Below are 20298 nucleotides of genomic sequence, written 5' to 3' on the forward strand. Positions count from 1 at the left end.
TCGTCCCTTAGGCTGGAGGTTGTTTCGGTTGCTCTATGTTCTCTATGCATTTGAACATGGTTAAAAATAGCCCCGAATCATGTGACATCAAATATCATGTGACGGCAAAGAGCATTTGGCAGCAATTCAAGCATAGAGTGCGCATTGAATATAGGGTCATATAGCCAATATAACTGTTATGAGGCTTTTACTTTCACTACTGACCTCTTTCATTTGTCCTTTCCTTCTTTCAGATTACAATTCATCCCGAATGATACTTTGTCTCTCTGCCTGTAGAATTTTGTTCAGTTTGCTGTGATATATATATCTTTAACCTGAATGAAAAAAAAAAAAAAAAGATGACAATCATTTTGATAAGTGAAACAGTCACCTTGCTATCTGCAGCTGGGTCTTGCATCAAAAAGTTTCAAGATTCATTTCTCTTTCGGTCAGCATGAGAGCCTGCCTCTTTCAAGGAATCTTTCATTTAAGCTATAAAAGTGCAATATTGATTTAAACAAAAGGCCTTTTTATTTATTTATTTTTTTAAATAGCCATAAACAGGTAAACATGGAACTTTATATCTTACGTCTACATTCTGATATGGTATCTAAGATTATATTGGAGATATTAAGGAATCTGGGTTATTGTCAACTTAATATTTATAGCATGCTGTTATTTATTACAGACAACAGTCACGATTTGTCCCAAAGGTAATATACAACCAGTGTCGTGATTAAACATTTAAAATGTGCAGTCATCATTGTTTGGATGTAAGACCTTCAAATTCAACTTTTCAGACAAGGCCTTGTCAAGGCAACATCAAAGTTTGACTTGTCTGCTTAACATTATGTTTTACACTTACAGCTCAAGTAACACATCTTTACATCTTATTAATGTATTACATCTCAAAATGTATTAAACGCCTAATACAACATATTAGTTGTTTTCACTGAGCAGTGAATAGGAATCATTTTGACAATATTGTTGTCTTTATAAGAAACATTTTAAAAACAGTAAATTTTTGTCGTGTAAATGTACTGTTGTAGAAACAAACTAAAATGGCATGGTTTGCTTTTGTTAACACTACTGATTAAGCTTAGGGAAGGGCCTTTTAACACCCCTCACTGGACATTTAAGGTCCGAACTGCATATGTGTAATAGCATGCTAATAAAACATTGACAGATTAACTATTATGCAACAAGCACTGAAGAATTGTTGCATCAGGATGAGCCTGGGAGTCTGGGTTGTGTATGGTTGCTAGTCCATTGTTAGATGGTTGCTAAAAGTCAAAGAGCCCTGTTTGTTCCTTTAATATAATCTTTTATTTTAATTTTATTTATTTATATAATTTTTGGCCATATTTTCTCATCTTATATTCTAAAATTAGACAGCCTGCATAATTTGTGTACTGCACAAACAGTGCAGGATAAGATGTGATTATGTTCAATTTGCAATATTAAAGCTATATTTCACAAGGCTCACATCATTAACACATTCCTTCACACAGATGTTTTTCCCTCTACATTTAAGATTGTAAAATGCCTCTACTAAAGACTCACCTTTAACCCCTCTCTATTATAGAACTACAGACTGTCTGTATGATCTCTCTGATACTGAAGTGTGCATGCATTATACAATGTGCACAATGTATGCATATACATACAGCATATTTCAGAAACTGTATGACAGACATGACTGTATATCATTCTGAACATAACTTCAAGTGATACTTGAAATAAAAGATGGGAGCTGAATTATACTGAGATAATTATTAAAGGAATAGTTCACCCAAAATTGAAAATACTGTCATTAATTACTCACCCTCATGTCATTCCAAACCCGTAGACCTTCGTTCATCTTCTGAACACAAATTAAGATATTTCTGATGAAATTCGAGAACTTTCTGTTATGTCTAGGGTTATATAGCTGATGAGACACAACTCTATCTCTCATTCCATCCTGATGATCCGACGATAGCTGCTCGGATGTCAGCTTGTCTAACAGACATTTCTTGCTGGATGAAGGACCATCATCTTCAACTCAACCTTGCCAAGACAAAACTTGTGGTTCCATCAAACCCATCATCTTATCACAATTTCACCATCCAGTTAGGCACATCAACCATAACTCCTTCAAAAACAGCCAGAAACCTTGGAGTTGTAATTGATGATCAGCTGATTTTCTCAGACCTCATACTAAAACTGCCCGGTCCTGCAGATTTGCTTTATTCAACATCAGGAAGATCAGGCCCTTTCTTTTGGAATATGCTTCACAACTCATTGTTCAAGCTCTTGTTCTGTCCAGGCTGGACTATTGCAATTATCTTTTGGCCTTTACAATTAATCCAGAATGAGACTACAAGATTAATTTTTAATGAGCCAAAAATAATGCACGTCACACCTCTCTTCATCAATTTGCACTGGCTACCAATAGCTGCTCGCATAAAATAAGGCATTAATCTTTGCATACAAAACCACCACTGGCTCTGCTTCCCTTTACCTAAATTCATTACTTTAGACTTATATATCTAGAAGCTTGCGTTCTACAAGTGAATAGTGCATTATTGTGGCATCCCAAAGAGGCACATAATCACTTTCATAGACTTTCACATTAAATGTACCTTTCTGGTGGAATGATCTGCCCAACTATATCCGAACAGCTGAGTCCTCTAGCACCCTCTATTTATATATATATTTATTACTTACTGCTTGTTTTCTTAAAAAAATCAAACTTCTCTGTTCTTGTTGTATTCTATGTTGTTGTTGTATTTATTTTAGGCCTCTAACACTAGCTTGCTCTTTTCTTTCTTCCATTGTCCACTTTTTGAATGCCCTTTTTGGCTAAAAGCGTCTGCTAAATGTTTAAACGTAAATATTCATAAATTATGTTTTATCTACTTTGAAACAATTTCTCAAATACTGAAGAGCAAAATCCAACCATTGCTTAAGAGTTGCAAACAGTAAGGAATAAAGGGCCAACATTCAGTCAACACCTTGAAGGATTTTTTCTCTGTTAAGTACCATCAACAATTTATCTGAGAGTCTAGGATGATGAAAAACTAATTATTCTGGTGGACTTGGAAGTTTCACCGGGGTCACTGACATCTCTTCTCATCTCTTGAACTCACTGAAGTTCTTCTCTTTGATCCCTAGCTAGTATGTAGTATGTCATGCAGAACACTCCCGGCTACCGATGTGAGACATGAACAAGATTTTCTGCTTAATCCAAATGGTCTATGGGAATGGAATACTACTGTACTGTCAAAACCCTTTAGGGCAAGTCAGTCTGCTTGGTGGCCATATTCATAACACCCCCAGGCAACTATTTCCAGCCTTGGAAAGGCTGGAAATAGAGAAAGACCAAATGCTACAAAACTGATGGTCAAGTTTACATTCTAATAAAGTGTTTGAGATTAAGAATAAATTGTATAAATTGTGCTTCTTTGGTTCAAATCATGTAAAATAATGGTGAAAGAGACAACTGGTTTATTAACTGTACAACTTCATAAAGGACTTTCATTCTTTTAACATATTAAATGCAGTTTTTTCAAGTTTGAGAGTTTTGGCTTTTTGGTTTTTCCTAAAGTGTTTTTTACAGACTAGTGTTTCTTTTTTTTTTTAGCACTTTATCTATTTTTGTCAATAGATTTCAATTACAATGCATATTTTTAAAGGCTGTTTTCTCAAAATGAGTTTTTTTTTCTTCTGAGCCATTAATCTCAACTTCAGAAACACATGCACACACCAAATTTAAAAATTGTATTCCTGTCTATATCCTGAAGGTTTTTACAGATGGATTTGTTGATATATAATTTGCTTGATTTTATACAACATTTTATTCCCCAAAAAGATGTTAAAAAAATATTGTGTTTGCTGTCCGTTCTAAGTTTTTTTCGGAATTATATCATGACGAAATGATGGTTTCGATGGTTCTTTCAAAACACTGGCTTTAAACTACAGACGCCATATTTACTATTATAATATTCACCAATTCATCCATGTAAATGTGGACTCCCTGTATGATCTCTCCGATACTGCACCATACATGCATTATTCATACACTGTGCACAATATATGCACATACATATAGCACATTTCAGAAATTGCATGACTGTGCATGACATTCTGAAAATAACTTGAGTGATACTTGAAATAAAAGATGGGATCTGAATTATTCTGAGATCATTATTAAAGGGACAGTTCACCAAAAAAAATGAAAATACTGTCATTATTTACTGTTGTTCCAAACTCGTAAGACTTCATCTTCTGAACACAAATTAAGATATTTTGATGAAATCCAAGAACTTTCTGACCCTTCACTTATTATTTTTCAGCCTGTTGGGTCATTTTATTGGGTTATTTTTACCCAGTTGCTGGGTAGTTTTTTTGCACTTTAAAAATGCTGGGTTATTTTTTATTTTTTATTTTTTTAACCCAAACGCTGAATTCATCGTGTTGGGTCATTTTTAATATTTTTTACCCAGGAGCTGTAACTAAAGTTCTAGATCGTTTTTTTTTCTACCCAACTGCTGGGTTGAGCTCAAATTTTGGCAACACACTGATACGAGAATTTGCAATATTTCAGTAAAAAGTGAATACAGATAATGATTAAATGCTACTTTGAAATTATACATTCTTTCTAAAATTGTTGTTAAGTGAGTTTAATGGTATGTAATATTGTAAACTTTGCTGCATTCACACAAAATAAAATCAATTTGACTTGCATTTTTGTCCATGGGTGTTTTTGCTTAATAATAAATGTTCATCTTTTGATTATTGCTGTTGCCTTTACAATTCTATGTGATTTTTAATTTCCAGCTCATTTTAAGACAGCAATATAATAACTTTTAAACAATAATGCATAAATAAAACAACCCAGCATGTGTTCTGTCCAATATTTACCCAGTGCTGGGTTGCCAAGTTGGGTTGTTTTTAAACCAGCATTTTTTTTTTTGTGTGCATAGATGCAGCAGACTACCATGTTCAAAGCCCAGAAAGGTATTAAGGACATTGATAAAGTAGTCAATGTGACAGTGGTTCAATCTTAGTGTTGTGAAGCAGCACCACATGTATGCATCTTGATACTCTTTTGAACATCGAAGACTATTAGAAAGAGAAGAAATTGTTGAACAAAGTCATTATTTTTGTTTCTTGTAGCTTTGTAAAATTAAGGTTGAACCACTGCTCTTGGATTTTATCAGAAAGATCTTAAATTGATGAACGAAGCTCTTACGGGTTTGGAACGACACCAAAGGTGAGTAATTAAAGACAAAACTTTATTTCTTTGTGAACTATCTCTTTAAGAAATAATCTTGAAAATCTACTTTCAAGGTTGTAAATGAGATAAAAAATGAAAATAAAAACTCTGTGTAATGTACTTTTTTATGAATGTTAATGAGACATTAAATTGATCAAAAGCGACAGCAAGAATATTTATAAATAAGGCATTTATAATGTTTTAGAATTTTGTGTCAAATATGTGAAAAGTTTTCAATATTGATAATAATAAGAAACATTTTTGAGCACCAGAACAGCATATTACAAAGATTTCTGAAGAATCAAGTGACTGAAGACTGAAGTAATGATGCTGATTATTCAGATTTGAATCACAGGAATAAACTGCATAACATTATTCTGTTTTCTATTTTAATATTTCACAATATTTTATTTTATTTTATTTTATTGCTGCATTTTTGTTCAAAAACAATATTCGGTGACCACATATATTTATATATATATATATATATATATATATATATATATATATATATACATATATTTTTTTTTTTTTTTTTTTTTTCCCACACTAATGGCTTAAATGCTTGTTTTTTTTTTTCAGTTTATATAGAATCTTACTGTAAGGTGACTGTAAGATTACACAATCAATTGGATTTTTAATCGCATACCCTAATGCCTAATGTCTCTAGAGTGTTTTTTTTTTTTTTTAGATTTCAGACACAGCCAATGTCTGCACATGTAGACTCAGGGCAAGCAAAGATAACATCTGTCTTAGCTGAAGCTTGTTAAATCAGTGTTAGTGAGCTGCCTCCTCTTTCGCTGTCTCTCTTTTGTGTAACAGAGCTGTGTAGTGTCTGCTAGAAACCATTCGGTTCCCTGCGGGTTCATCTGATTTGCTTCCTATCCCACCTCAAAATAACTTCCTGCCCACGTACCGCACTTCACCTGCCTGCACTTTTGTTTCAGGATCCTGAAAAAGAACTGTGTATGTGTTGTCTACGGGGCTACGGGTACTGTATGCCTTTATATGTTTTGTACATAGCATATACTTGTACTATATGCAATGGCACTAGGGCTGCACGAATAATAGAACGATGTTGTGAGGTGCGTTTAGTCAATGAAGCCGGTACTTTGATTAGTAGTAAATCTCCATCACGTGCGTTCAGCGGCGTAAATCACTGACAAGCTAAGCCAAATCGTGCTTAAAATCGAATGCGACTTTGAACGCGATTTGGCGTAGCTTGTCAATGATTTACGTCTCTGTGTATTAATTGCCGCTCCAGCTGAAAGCACGTGATGGAGATTTACTACTAATCAAAGTACCGGCTTCATTGACTAAACGCGCCTCACAACATCGTTTGATTAAATGTTCGAGAATTGTTGACTCCCTTAAATGTTTCACTCTTTGTTATATTGCAGCCATTTGCTGAAATCCTTTAAGTTATTTTTTTTCCCCCCTCATTATTGTACACAAAACACCCCATATTGACAGAAAAACACAGAATTGTTGACATTTTTGCAGATTTATTAAAAAAGAAAAACTGAAATAACACATGGTCGTAAGTATTCAGACCCTTTACTCAGTATTTAGTAGAAGCACCCTTTTGATCTAATACAGCCATGAGTCTTTTTGGGAAAGATGCAACAAGTTTTTCAAACCTGGATTTGGGGATCCTCTGCCAATCTTCCTTGCAGATCCTCTCCAGTTCTGTGAGGTTGGATGGTAAACGTTGGTGGACAGCCATTTTTAGGTCTCTCCAGAGATGCTCAATTGGGTTTAAGTCAGGGCTCTGGCTGGGCCATTCAAGAACAGTCACGGAGTTGTTGTGAAGCCACTCCTTCGTTCTATTAGCTGTGTGCTTAGGGTCATTGTCTTGTTGGAAGGTAAACCTTCTGCCCAGTCTGAGGTCCTGGGCTCTCTGGAGAAGGTTTTCGTCCAGGATATCCCTGTACTTGGCCGCATTCATCTTTCCCTCGATTACAACCAGTCGTCCTGTCTCTGCAGCTGAAAAACAGCCACCACCATGCTTCACTGTTGGGACTGTATTGGACAGGTGATGATGAAATTCTATCTTGGTCTCATCAGACCAGATAATCTTATTTTTCACCATCTTGGAGTCCTTCAGGTGTTTTTTAGCAAACTCCATGCGGGCTTTCATGTGTCTTGCACTGAGGAGAGGCTTCCGTCGGACCACTCTCCCATAAAGCCCCGACTGGTGGAGGGCTGCAGTGATGGTTGACTTTCTACAACTTTCTTCCATCTCCCGACTGCATCTCTGGAGCTCAGCCACAGTGATCTTTGGGTTCTTCTTTACCTCTCTCACCAAGGCTCTTCTCACCCGATAGCTCAGTTTGGCCGGACGGCCAGCTCTAGGAAGGGTTCTGGTCATCCCAAACGTCTTCCATTTAAGGTTTATGGAGGCCACTGTGCTCTTAGAACCTTAAGTGCAGTAGAATTTATTTTGTAACCTTGGCCAGATCTGTGCCTTGCCACAATTCTGTCTCTGAGCTCTTCAGGCAGCTCCTTTGACCTCTTGATTCTCATCTGCTCTGACATGCACTGTGAGCTGTAAGGTCTTATATAGACAGGTGTGTGGCTTTCCTAATCAAGTCCAATCAGTATAATCAAACACAGCGAGACTCAAATGAAGGTGTAGAACCATCTCAAGGATGATCAGAAGAAATGGACAGCACCCGAGTTAAATATATGAGTGTCACAGCAAAAGGTCTGAATACTTAGGACCATGTGATATTTCAGTTTTTCTTTTTTAATAAATCTGCAAAAATGTCAACAATTCTATGTTTTTCTGTCAATATGGGGTGCTTTCTGTACATTAATGATGAAAAAAAATTACTTAAATGATTTCAGCAAATGGCTGCAATATAACAAAGAGTGAAACTAAGGGGGTCTGAATACTTTCCGTATCTAGACAGACAGACAGACAGACAGACAGATGACTGTATATGAAATGTATATAAAATATAATATAAAAATATTGTCTGACATTACCACACACAAGCGAAATGGACAAAGAGGATTTTTCTCACCAGCTTACAGAACAATCTGAGCCAGAGTGTAAACATAAAAAAAATAAATGTTAATTTGTCCTGCTTTTATGATACAATAATATAACTGCTTCATAATCTAATAATGTCCAACCTTAGTTCATTCATTACTATTTGTTCTCCCACAGTGTTTTAAAATGAAGAGGCAGACCTTGGAAGTTTGACACTGCCCTCTACTGCCAACTTTACTGCCAGTAAGTGATCTAAATAAATAAAGTGCATCGAAAGCAGGACAAAAAGAAAGCTTTCCAAGTCATGGTCACGTTATTATTTATTGCAAAATTATGAATCACATAGTAATGTGGCTGAAAGCTTTTAGCAGTATTAGCTTTCAACTTTTAGTTTGTCCTCTTAAGCCATTTATAAAACTAATAGAAATTTAAACAGTTATTTAATATAATCAATGCGACAGAAGTCAAAGTGAATGACTTCAAAAGTCACTGCTGGTTATGCATTTGGACATCCAGTCTTGGAAAAAAGTGAAACATCGACGAATGAACATCAACTCTTGATTAATCCTCAAATTAATCTTGCGAACCATGACTTTGTCTTTTAGACAGTGTTCTCCGATCTTGCAAAAGAAGAACAAGAGAAGCAAAAATCCATAATAAATTCTCACACTTAAGTACATCATTAGGCTAACTTCTAAGACACATAAAGGTAAGAGAAATCACTTACCGAATTCTGAAGGAGGAATCTGATATTGTGCTGTAACAGTCTGAGGGCAGTGCGTGGTTCAACAGCAGCATCCTGATCAGTAATTTCAGCTGAAACAAATGTCTTGAGAAGCTCTTGAGCAATGAATTCTTTACAGCTACACATCTGAAAGACAACAGGCCCAAATCTCAAAAACACAAATTTCATTTTTTTTACCTGCAGGCCTGTGAAGGTACCCAAAACTCACCTCCCCACTTTCAATACGCATATTCGGTATGTATATCATGTTCGTGTCCTTTAAAAGATAAAACATAAATAATAAATGATTATTTATAGTGTAAATGTATAGGTGCATCTAAACAAACTAGAATGTCATGGGGAAAAAACAACAACATTTTTTTCAGTAATTCAACTCAAATTGTGAAACTTGTGTATTAAATAAATTCAGTGCACACAGACTGAAGTACTCTGGTTCTATTAATTGTGATGATTTGGCTTACATTTTTAACAAAAACCCACCAACTCACTCATCAAATTAGAATACGGTGACAATCAGCTAATAAACTGAAAAGACCTGCAAAGGTTGCCTGAGCCTTCAAAATGGTCTCTTGGTTTGGTTTTCTAGGCTACAAAATCATCAAGACTGCTGATCTGACATTTGTCCAAAATACAATCATTGACAGCCTTCACAATGAGGGTAAGCCACAAATATTCATTGCCAAAGAAGCTGGCTGTTTACAAAGTGCTGAATCCAAGCATGTTAACAGGAAGTTGAGTGAAAAGGAAAAAGTGTGGAAGATGAGAGGCTTGTCAAGCAAAATCGATTCAGGAATTTGGGTGAACTTCACAAGGTATGGACTGAGGCTGGGGTCAAGGCATCAAGAACCACCACACACAGACGACTCAAAGAATTTGGCTACAGTTGTCGTATTCCTCTTGTTAATCCACTCCTGAGTCCTGAACCACAGAAAACATCAGAGGTGTCTTACCTGGGCTAAGAAGAAGAAAAAATGGACTGATGCCAAGTGTTCCAAAGTCCTTTTTTCAAATGAGAGCGAGTTTTGTTTTTCATTTGAAAACCAAGGTCCTAGAGTCTGAAGTAAGGGTGAAAAAGCTCTTAGCCTAACTTGCTTGAAGTCCAGTGTTAAGTTTCCACAGTCTGTGATGATTTGCGTGCAATGTCATCTGCTGATGGTGGTCCACTGTGTTTTTTTAAAACCAAAGTCACTGCACCCGTTTACCAATAAATTTTAGAGCACTTTATGCTTCACTCTGCTGATCAGCTATTTAAAGATGCTGATGACATTTTCCAGCAGTATTTGGCACGTACCCACACTTGTGGTTGACTGGCCAGCAAACTCACCAGACCTGAATCATATGGAGAATCTATGGGGTACTGTCAAGAGGAAAATGAGAAACAAGAGACCAAAAAATGCAGATGAGCTGAAGGCCACTGTCAAAGAAACCTGGGCTTCCATACCACCTCAGCAGTGCCACAGACTGATCACTTCCATGCCATGCCGAACTGAGGCAGTAATTAAAGCAAAAGGAGCCCCTACGAAGTATTGAGTACATATACAGTAAATTAACATACTTTCCAGAAGGCCAAATATTCACTAAAAATGTTTTTTTTTTTCGTCTCATGAAGTATTGTAATTTTTTGAGATAGTGAATTGGTGGGATTTTGTTAAATGTGAGCCAAATCATCACAATTAAAAGAACCAAAGACTTAAACTACTTCAGTCTGTCTGTCTAGAATTTATTTAATTCACGAGTTTCCCAATTTGAGTTGAATTACTGAAATTAAATGAACTTTTCCACAACATTCTAATTCATTTAGATGCACCTGTAGATAGGATGTCGTGTTTATGTACATGAAGCGTGGTACTTACAAATGTGAAGAGATGTGCATAATCCATGAGGTCTCGAAGATGATTAAGTGCCTCACGTATAGCGTCATCCCCCTTACCCATGTGCTGCAATGCTATAAAGAAAAACAGCTCATTTAGAAGTCACTATTTCTTGGGAGCTGGGAATATTTATATTGAACGTTTTCACAACGCATCATCAATTGGCCATATTGGCGGCACTAAGTGTAAACAATGGCACTGAACCAAACCAAATTTGCATATTTTGCTGATTATTGCTGCTGAAAATGGTCATGTTATTGCTATGTTTTGGGCTATACTAATCGGTCAGACCAGGAAAAACATTTTAAGTACTACAGACCGCCACAGAATTGTAACAAATAAAGGAGAAGAGTGCAAAAACTGTCTGAGGAACAATAGGCGTTTGTGGTTTTGCCAAACTGAACCAGGATTTCCAGGGCAAGAATCTTGACAACATTCATTTGTTCTTATCATTTCCAGTCAGGTAGGTGAAATATTAGGCTAATATCTTAATTAATACTGCTCGTATGTATCTTTACCACCTATTAACTTTATTTTGTCAGACTACTGTGCCCTTTTCAGCTTACTGTCTTACTCTATATGATTTAGGAGCTTCCACACATTTTTGTCTGTGGTTTAGACAGCATAAATTAGCAGAACAACATATTCTGTAGTGCATTAACTGTGCAATCTATGTTGTTGTTTACATCCGAGTATCGTCAATATGGCCTTGCATCAAATTGATCAAAACTGATAAAATTATCAAATTGTCAAAATGTCGTAATTATGCTTTTAGAAATATGTTTGTCTCGTTTACAGTAAAAAAAAAAAAAAAAAAAAACAGCCCAGGTTGCATTTTGGCAATAGTTATCCTATAATATATTGCGAATCGAAAAGTATATCTGTTAACTTTGTTGAATCTGATTATTTTATTTGGAAAATTTCATATTCACAAAAGTAGAGGAAATAATTCTAAACCTTTTTAAAGGTTTTTATGATTTTCATTCATATGGATTCTCTCTTCAATGCATCGATAGTAAAAAAAAGTAAAGATACAATTGTCTCTGCTAAAGAGTTAAAGTTGATTGAAAAGTGAATTTATATACGCTGTCATTTGGAATATTGACATTTGGTTGTATTTGTGTGTATTTATATCTAAAATGTAAATTGTAAACTCAATTTTTTTGTTTGTTTTATTTTATTTGGATGTATTGTTATATTTGTATTTGTTTGTTGTAGTTTGTAATATTAATTAAACACTAATAAAGTTACTACATTTTTTTGGAAACGTTTAAGGAAATTTCTTATGCTCACTTGATTAAAAATACAGTAAAAACAGTAATAATGTGAAATATTATTACAATAAAAAAAAGAGTTTTCTAACGGCTGCTGAAAATTCAGCCTTGTAATAAACAAATGCAACAAATAAATGTAAAATACATACTAAATAGTAAATCTATATTAGGCATTTCTTAATCTCTTAATTCACAGTTTTAAATTTCCTATAAACCTACTCACAAAACTTCAACCTACCTAGTTGGTCCTCACAGCTATCAAACAGCAGCAAAACAGCATCACCAAGTGGACAAGTATGATATATCAACGACAAAAGACTTTAAATCTGGATAAATGTGAATTTAAACAACAGAATGTGTCGAAATCGGAGTGATTTTTAAAATATATATTTGAATAAAATATAACCGAGAATAAATTGTTGTAAATAAACGGTGTGTTGTCGTTTTGACAAGCCACCGTGATATCAAACGTGACTCGTCTAACAAAGTGAGCGTCAAACTTTTTTCCTGCTCCACGCTGTCAGGATTTAAGTTAGATAAGATAATGTTAATTGATTTGGAGTACTTACAGACAAGAAACAGCATGAGGAGGAAGGTTGTGCAGATCTGAGCGATTGTGGGTGGAGGTTTGCAGTTCCACCTTAAGCCTTTGAAAGCCTTAAAGAGTGACACAGTCCAACCATTTCACACATGCTTAATGTTTATCAGGGCCATGATTACAAATCAAAACCTTGGTAGTATTAATCTCATGATGTGCATTTGTTCATAATTGTTCTGAAAGCAACCACTAAGCTGATACTGGCTATGTTCAAAATAGCTACTACTTTAACAAATCAAAGTACGTTACTTTGATTCGTTACCCTTTTTGATTATTCAGCTGTGGTAACGTTACTTCAGGAAAGTCAAGACGAGTAAATAATTAAACCGCACTTTATATCTGGCTTCGAGTGAAATAAATGAGTGGATATAGTTTCTTTAGCATTATCATGTAGTTATAAATATAACTCGTTGTATTTAAATGTTTCGTTATTAAATGAAAATAATCATGCATTTTGGGATTTGTAGTTTCTTGATGTTTCATGTGACGGTGCTTTGAATGCGGAAGCACGTCACGTCACTCACTGCGCCGACGCGGGAAACACACGAGTGCATGCAGTCAAAACAATCCAGAACTTCTGTTTACGTGGAATTTGCTGCTTTATCCTGTGTGAGTTATTCTAATTAAAAGCTATGCTGTTTTACATTTGGGTTAACGTTTTTACATCTTCGCTAGCCTAACTGCATTGCTATTACGTGAACTTGTTATGAAACTGCATATGTCACTTGCCCAAGTTAGCTATAATTGACTTGGATTTCATTAGCATGATAAGAGATAGACAATATCATTTTCTAGTTCATGTTATTAAAAATGTACTTTTCACTACATTTAAGGCTACGTGTCAAAGCACTGGTCCAAAATGTCTAAGATTGAAAAGATGAGTATCCTGGGGGTGAGGAGTTTTGGAGTTGAGGATAAAGACAAACAAGTGATCACCTTCTTCAGCCCTTTGACTGTCCTTGTAGGACCTAATGGAGCTGGAAAAACGGTTTGTATATAGCTGTCAGCCATGACACTGATGAAATGCAGAAAAAATGCTTTTATGTTTCAGTTTCACATAGCCAATATGAAACATAGATTTTATATGAGATATATTTATAAATATTATATTTATATTTAAGTTCTACCTACCAATAACTTTATATTTGTTTGAACTATTTATCTTAATGATTTCGCAGACCATCATTGAGTGTCTCAAGTACATCACTTCAGGAGACTTTCCACCAGGAAGTAAAGGAAACACATTTGTCCATGATCCCAAAGTAGGTCTTTGACAGGAGTAATGCAAGTAAACAAACTGGAAGGTTGCATGTCTATATGTGACCCTGAACCACAAAACCAGTCTTAAGTAGCATGGGTATATTTGAAGTAAAGATCATGTTCCATGATGATATTTTTTTTAAATTTCCTACTGTAAATATATCAAAACTTATTTTTTGATTAGTAATATGCATTGCTAGGAACTTCATTTGGACCATCTTTAGATGATTTTCTCAATATTTTGTCGTTTTTGCACCGTCAGATTCCAGATTTTCAAATACGTGTATCTCAGCCAAATATTGTCCTATCCTAACAAAACATACACCAATGGAAAGCTTATTTATTCAGCCTCCATGTTTAAAAAAAATACCCTTATGACTGGTTTTGTGTTCCAGGGTCACATATTAGCCTTCACACCAATGCACAATAAAGTTGTTTATTATAAACAGCCAATTTTAAATGCTCAAGCTCTTTAAAGCAGGATGGATTCTGATTGGCTCTTAATGCTAATGTTGATCTGTTGTAGGATGCTCATGAGACAGATGTACGGGCACAGATTAGACTCCAGTTTAGAGACGTGAATGGTGATCCTTTGGCAGTCCAGAGGTCTATGCAAAGCACACAGAAGGGCAAGAAAACCGAGTTCAAAACCCTTGAGGGTGTCATTACAAGAATCAAGTAAGTTGTACTTGTGTCATACACTACCGTTTAAAAGTTTGGGGTCTGTAAGAATTTGTAAAAATATTTGAAGGCTTTATTTATTTGGCTAAAAATACAGTAAAACTGTACTGTTGTGAGAGATTATTACAACCGTTTTGTGTTTTAGTATATTTTAAAGGGATAGTTCACCCAACAATGAAAATTCAGTCATTAATTGACCATATGCACAGATTACTTCCTTGTTTTAGACAAGCCAGCTAAGTCATTTTACGGCCAACTGTACTTTGCAGTAATAGGAGTGTACTTTGCTCGTTTTCTCTACATAATCCATTCACAATCAAAGAAAAGTTTTGTTTGTCTCAGAGGACCAAACGTCCATGTATACTGTTTTAAGAGTGACAAACGTCAGTTTAAAAAAAATATGTGAGTAAAGCTATCATTGACGGTAATAACCAGACGAAGCATCTGACAAGCTGATGTCAAAAAGGAGCTGTGCATTAAATGATTCAGACTAAATATAGAGTAACAAACTAGAGCAGAACCAGTTTGTTAAATATAATTAGAGGAACCGTATGTAAGAAATGTATTTCAGTTAATCATAAAATGGCTCTGACATGTCACTAGACATTAAGAAATCATGTTCATTTCAAATACTTATATCACTGACAACAGTGGTCCGGCCAGGATATTGTCATTTAAAAGCGAAAGTTGCAGCCCACAACTGATGTTATTGTTGTCATTTTGTGTTTTGGTCTGAGGCTCCACCCTCCAGCTATCTACTAGTCACGAAGTCAGTAGAGTTTCGTCCTCCGGGTTGCCAGCTCAGCTGCAGTTATGAACGTGTCGGATAAAACATGTATAACGTTACGAAACCTAAAAGCCTCGTTATGAATCCGAAATATGTCGTGACAAAGTCCAAAATAAAACAAGGATTTGTATAGGAGATGCCCTTGAAAGATGGAGACGGCTGAAAACGGAGAAGAATTTGAAGACAGACGCCAAAGTTGCTAATTTTCTCCTGGACAGGTAAGATTCATCTATGTTTGGTCGGCCGTGCTAAATGCGTTCACAAAAAGCTTTATGTCGCACCACTAGCAGGGTATGAATACAATCTATGTTACGACTGAAATGTGGTATTACACCGTCTCTACACCGGACGTGACAGTTGTCGCGCCGCAACAGCTAAAGTCTGTCTACACTGGACGCGACAAAGCGACCGTTGCAAATCATTTAAACTTTGTGTGAGCACGTCATAAATAGAACGCGGCAGTACAGGGCTCGCAAAATTTCAAAATCTCTGGTAGCCCTTCGGGCAGGTACTCTTCAGATTTTGGTAGCCCGGAAATTAATTTAACTAGCCCAAATAAAAAAAAGACCCTTTTTTTTTAAATATAGAAAATCAGCTAGGAGTCTAATCAAAAATGTTTTTAATACACAAATATAAACAAATATCAAGGAAGTCATTTTATTTCATTATATTTATTTCATTTAGCGTATCTGTAGAATTTTTAAATATTAATTTAAAGCAATTCATGACCCTTTTTAAGATCTGCACAAGTAAAATAAACAGTATTGGGACTGGACAATGTAAAGTAGAATATTAAGCCATAAAATGGCATGATTTAAAATTCAGATACAGTTTCACAAAAAAAAAGAAAAAAAAAATCTTACACTATGGCATTTCATCCTTTATACCATTAAAAGGGATAAATTGAGTATATAACCGTTCTACAGTGTTTTGAAAGTGATTGCAGTACCAGTTTTGGCCACAATCCTACATACGGTTCCTTTAAACATAGGCTATTTAATAGCTTTTACAGTTCAAGATAAAGCTTAAAAGATGTAGTTATTAAATTATATAAAATATTTAAAATTCATATTGAGTGTATTATTTAATCCTGTTACCAATAAAATTTAACTTATTTAATTTACTTACTGTAATTTGAATTTAAATAATTCACCCTTATAGGCTGTTTGTGTCTGAGCTTATTTATTTATTTATTTTAATGACTTTCTGCACTTGCTACACTATATACTTTAGTGCGGTAAAAGTACTACAATTTTTTATACTAGTAATTTTATAATAAATCGAAAAGCGAGACGTCTTGAAAGAACTAGGGAGTTGAAATGGCAGCTGCAGCTAATGAGTGATCCTCTGCTGCCATCTTCTGGTTATATAGGTAATCTTGTGTCATTTTCATCTTTAAAAGACGTTGTTTTCCATGAAAAGACTTTTTTCACATCTTCATGAATGAAAAGTGAATCTTTGAAGTGAATTTTATTGTAAAAATAATAAAGGCTTTAAAATAACACAAGATTTTAAAAATCTGTTTATTACTATGAAGGCAAGTTACTGATTATCAAGAATATGATTAAGATGTCCTTGAAGAGGAGTATCGCTAGCTAGCTAACGTTAGCCTAAACATCTTATGATAGTGTTTAGCATTTAAATGCACAACTATGCAGGTTCTCTCCTGGGATTACCAGGCTCGTATCAAATTATATGTTGTTAAATAATATGAAACTACATGTTCATGTCGCTATCATTATTTATGATGTTGCAATTATTTTTTTTTTCTGTTTCTGATAAGACTGAATTAGTAGAGGAGTCTCAAGAGTGTCCACCTATATATAGCACATATAAGATGAGCTTCAGCAGAAGTTTATGAGCTGGCTTATCATTATGCGTAAGTACTAAAGAACGCTCTGTGCAAATGGTCAATAACTCACCCTCATGACGTTCCAAACCAAAAGACCTTTGTTCGTCTTCGGAACACAAATTAAGGGTCAGAGAGCTCTCGGATTTCATCAAAAATATCCTAATTTGTGTTTACAAGATGAATGAAGGTCTTTCGGGTTTGGGACGACATGAGGGTGAGTAATTAATGACAGAATTTTCATTTTGGATAAACTATCCCTTTAAAATATAATTTATTCCTGTGATGGAAAAGCTAAATTTGCAGCAGCCATCAATTTAGTCCGCAGTGTAAAAAGAAACATTTGTTATTTTTTATCAATAATGAAAACAGTTGCACTGCTTAATAGTGTAGTGGAAACCATGAAACACTCTTTCAGGATTCTTTAGTGAATGCAAAGAAAAAACAGCATTATTTAAAAAGACTTGACCCTTGAAATGTGTATGTTATTGTCTCTGTTTGACATCAATTTGTCTTGACCTCTCTTTGCTTTCAGGCATGGAGAGAAAGTGAGCCTGAGCTCTAAATGTGCTGAAATAGACCGCGAGATGATCTCAGCACTGGGCGTCTCCAAGGCTGTTATCAATCATGTCATCTTCTGCCATCAAGAGGAGTCCAACTGGCCTCTCAGTGAAGGAAAGGCCCTCAAGCAGAAGTTTGATGAGATTTTCTCAGCCACAAGGTATTTTTATCTGGACAACAAATTTTTCACTAAAGGCTTCTGTCATTCAGTCACGTATCATATATTTTTCCTAAGGTCTACAATTTGCATCATAAATTAGTTTTTCATTTTATATCATCTCTGACTGCTAACATCCTCTGCTTTCTTTCTTTTTTTTGTTTGTTTGTTTGTTTGTTTTTGTTATTTCTGTAGCTTAGTTTACTTTCAATAATGTTTTTTTGTACTGTTTTAGTTACTGTATGTGATTATCAAGCCATTTTATCTCAAAATATCTAGGGAAATTTGTTCTTGCTGTAATACCTACACAATACACAGTGTATTTTGTAAATGCTCCTACACCTGGGGCCTGTTTTAGAAAGGAGGTTAAGTGAAAACTCTGAGTATGTTAACCCTGAAATGAGGGAAACTCTGGGTTTTCGGTTTCAGAATGGGAGGTATGTTAAACCTGAGAAAGCAGAGTAAGTCAAGCCCGTTTCTGAAAGAGAGGTAACTTATACTCAGAGTCAGTTACCATGGCAACTTACTCTGTGAACCTAACCTGGTCGGGAGCAGGTTTTCTTCGGTAAACCCAGAGTTTCTTTCGGTCTCCTCCCCCTTTTTAAAGCGCAAGTGATGTTTAAATACATCATTCATTCATTTATGCTTCAAAAATGCTTTTCTTAATGAGTGTTTTGGAATGTAAATTTAGTGCATTTTACTTAAAACATGAAAAATAATCTTAATGCAACTGGAAACAAGATTATTTTTCTTACCCAATTGACAGATAATATGCAAAATAAGAAAAATACACTTAAAAGATTAAATAAACACCTTACACTGTACACTGTAAAAAAAATATAAAAAATGAAATAAAGTGCAAAAACAATAATTTTACAGAGAGAAGTTTTTACAGAAAAAAGTTATTTTACAGATTTTTCGTTGTTTCAATTATGATATTTAACTTTAATTTTAAATTTTTTGTTTGGCAGACAGCTTCCAGTCATTTGACCGTTTTTTTACGGGACCTTTTTTACAGTATAAAACCTTTATTTTACAAAATTTCCCTTGTTTCAGTTACAATATTTTACTTAACTTTGTGGTTTTTGTTTGGCAGCTGTATCTGCCAGTGGTTTGACTGTTTTTTTACAGTGTAAAACCCTTATTTGACAGATTTTACCTAGATTACTACAATAAAAGCACTAAATGTTCTACAGAGAAACACTGTTATTTTACAAATCATTAAAATAAAAAAAACCTTCAATAAAGTTTCAAAGCATGCTCAAGGTGGAAAATGGACAGTTTTATTTAAAAGACAAAATACAAAGTCTTTACAAATGCCATATAAAATGTACATTTTAAATTTTTAGCTTTTTTTTTAAAGAAATACAGCACAATTACATTTAAAATACTGTGCTGATGAAGAACATGGAACAGTTTCATCAAAATGTTTAATTAAATATATATTCAACTTAAGACAACTTCACTTGCAGAGAAAATATGTCCTGATAATTTACTCACCCCCATGTAATCCAAGATGTTCATGTCTTTCTTTCTTCAAATAAAAAAAAAAAAGTAAAGTTTTTAAGGGAAAATATTCCAGGATTTTTGCATATAGTGGACTACAATGGGTTGAAGTTGAAGTTTCCAGTGACCCTTATTCCTTGGCTGGGATCATGTAGAGCCCTCTGAAGGTGCATTGAAACTGAAATTTGGACCTTCAACCTGTTGGCTCCCATCGAAAATTGGAGAAAAATCCTGGAATGTTTTTTTCAAAAACCTTTTTGACAGAAAAAAGAAAGACATTTTGATTTAAGAATCTTTAGATTTTTTTTTTTTTAATTGGAAACAACAAGACAATACTAAGTAAGAAAAGCATTTTTAGGTGCATTAATTTATTGCACATATTTTCATCATGCAGACACTGTCAAAGTGACAAAAATGGCATGTCCTTTCATAAATAAGATTATTATTTATCATATAGTATAGGATTATTTTGATTAGACATGTGTATTTATTTGACCTGTGTCATTTTTAAATAGTCAGAGCACATTAGTACAGACACTGTATGCAGAGCGGTAAAGAAAGTGTGCCTTGCTCTAATGCTCTTTCTGAGAATTTTAGTGTCATTGCCTACTGAGCACAAAGCCATCAAATATGAAGCTGATTGCTGTATGGAATGGAAGAATGGCAGATGAAAATGTATAATATATATATATATATATATATATATATATATATATATATATATATAAAACCACCACCACAGCTGTTAAATTTACTAGGTCATCTTTTTTTC

The 20298-nt window shown here is 34.7% G+C and overlaps 1 protein-coding gene across 1 annotated transcript in view; it reads left to right on the forward strand.

Annotated features, from left to right (window-relative positions):
* The first annotated feature begins 13246 nt into the window (after positions 1–13246).
* Positions 13247–20298, forward strand: part of LOC141292599 (DNA repair protein RAD50-like) — a 37256-nt gene continuing 30204 nt past the window's right edge. The window contains exons 1-5 of the mRNA XM_073824633.1: positions 13247–13334; positions 13559–13713; positions 13904–13987; positions 14512–14663; positions 17838–18023. Of these exons, the coding sequence (XP_073680734.1) occupies positions 13585–13713; positions 13904–13987; positions 14512–14663; positions 17838–18023 (551 nt within the window). The 5' untranslated portion in view covers positions 13247–13334; positions 13559–13584. The remainder of the gene's footprint in view (positions 13335–13558; positions 13714–13903; positions 13988–14511; positions 14664–17837; positions 18024–20298) is intronic.

The sequence above is a fragment of the Garra rufa genome, chromosome 19 (genome assembly GCF_049309525.1).
Source record: "Garra rufa chromosome 19, GarRuf1.0, whole genome shotgun sequence".
Taxonomy (NCBI): domain Eukaryota; kingdom Metazoa; phylum Chordata; class Actinopteri; order Cypriniformes; family Cyprinidae; genus Garra; species Garra rufa.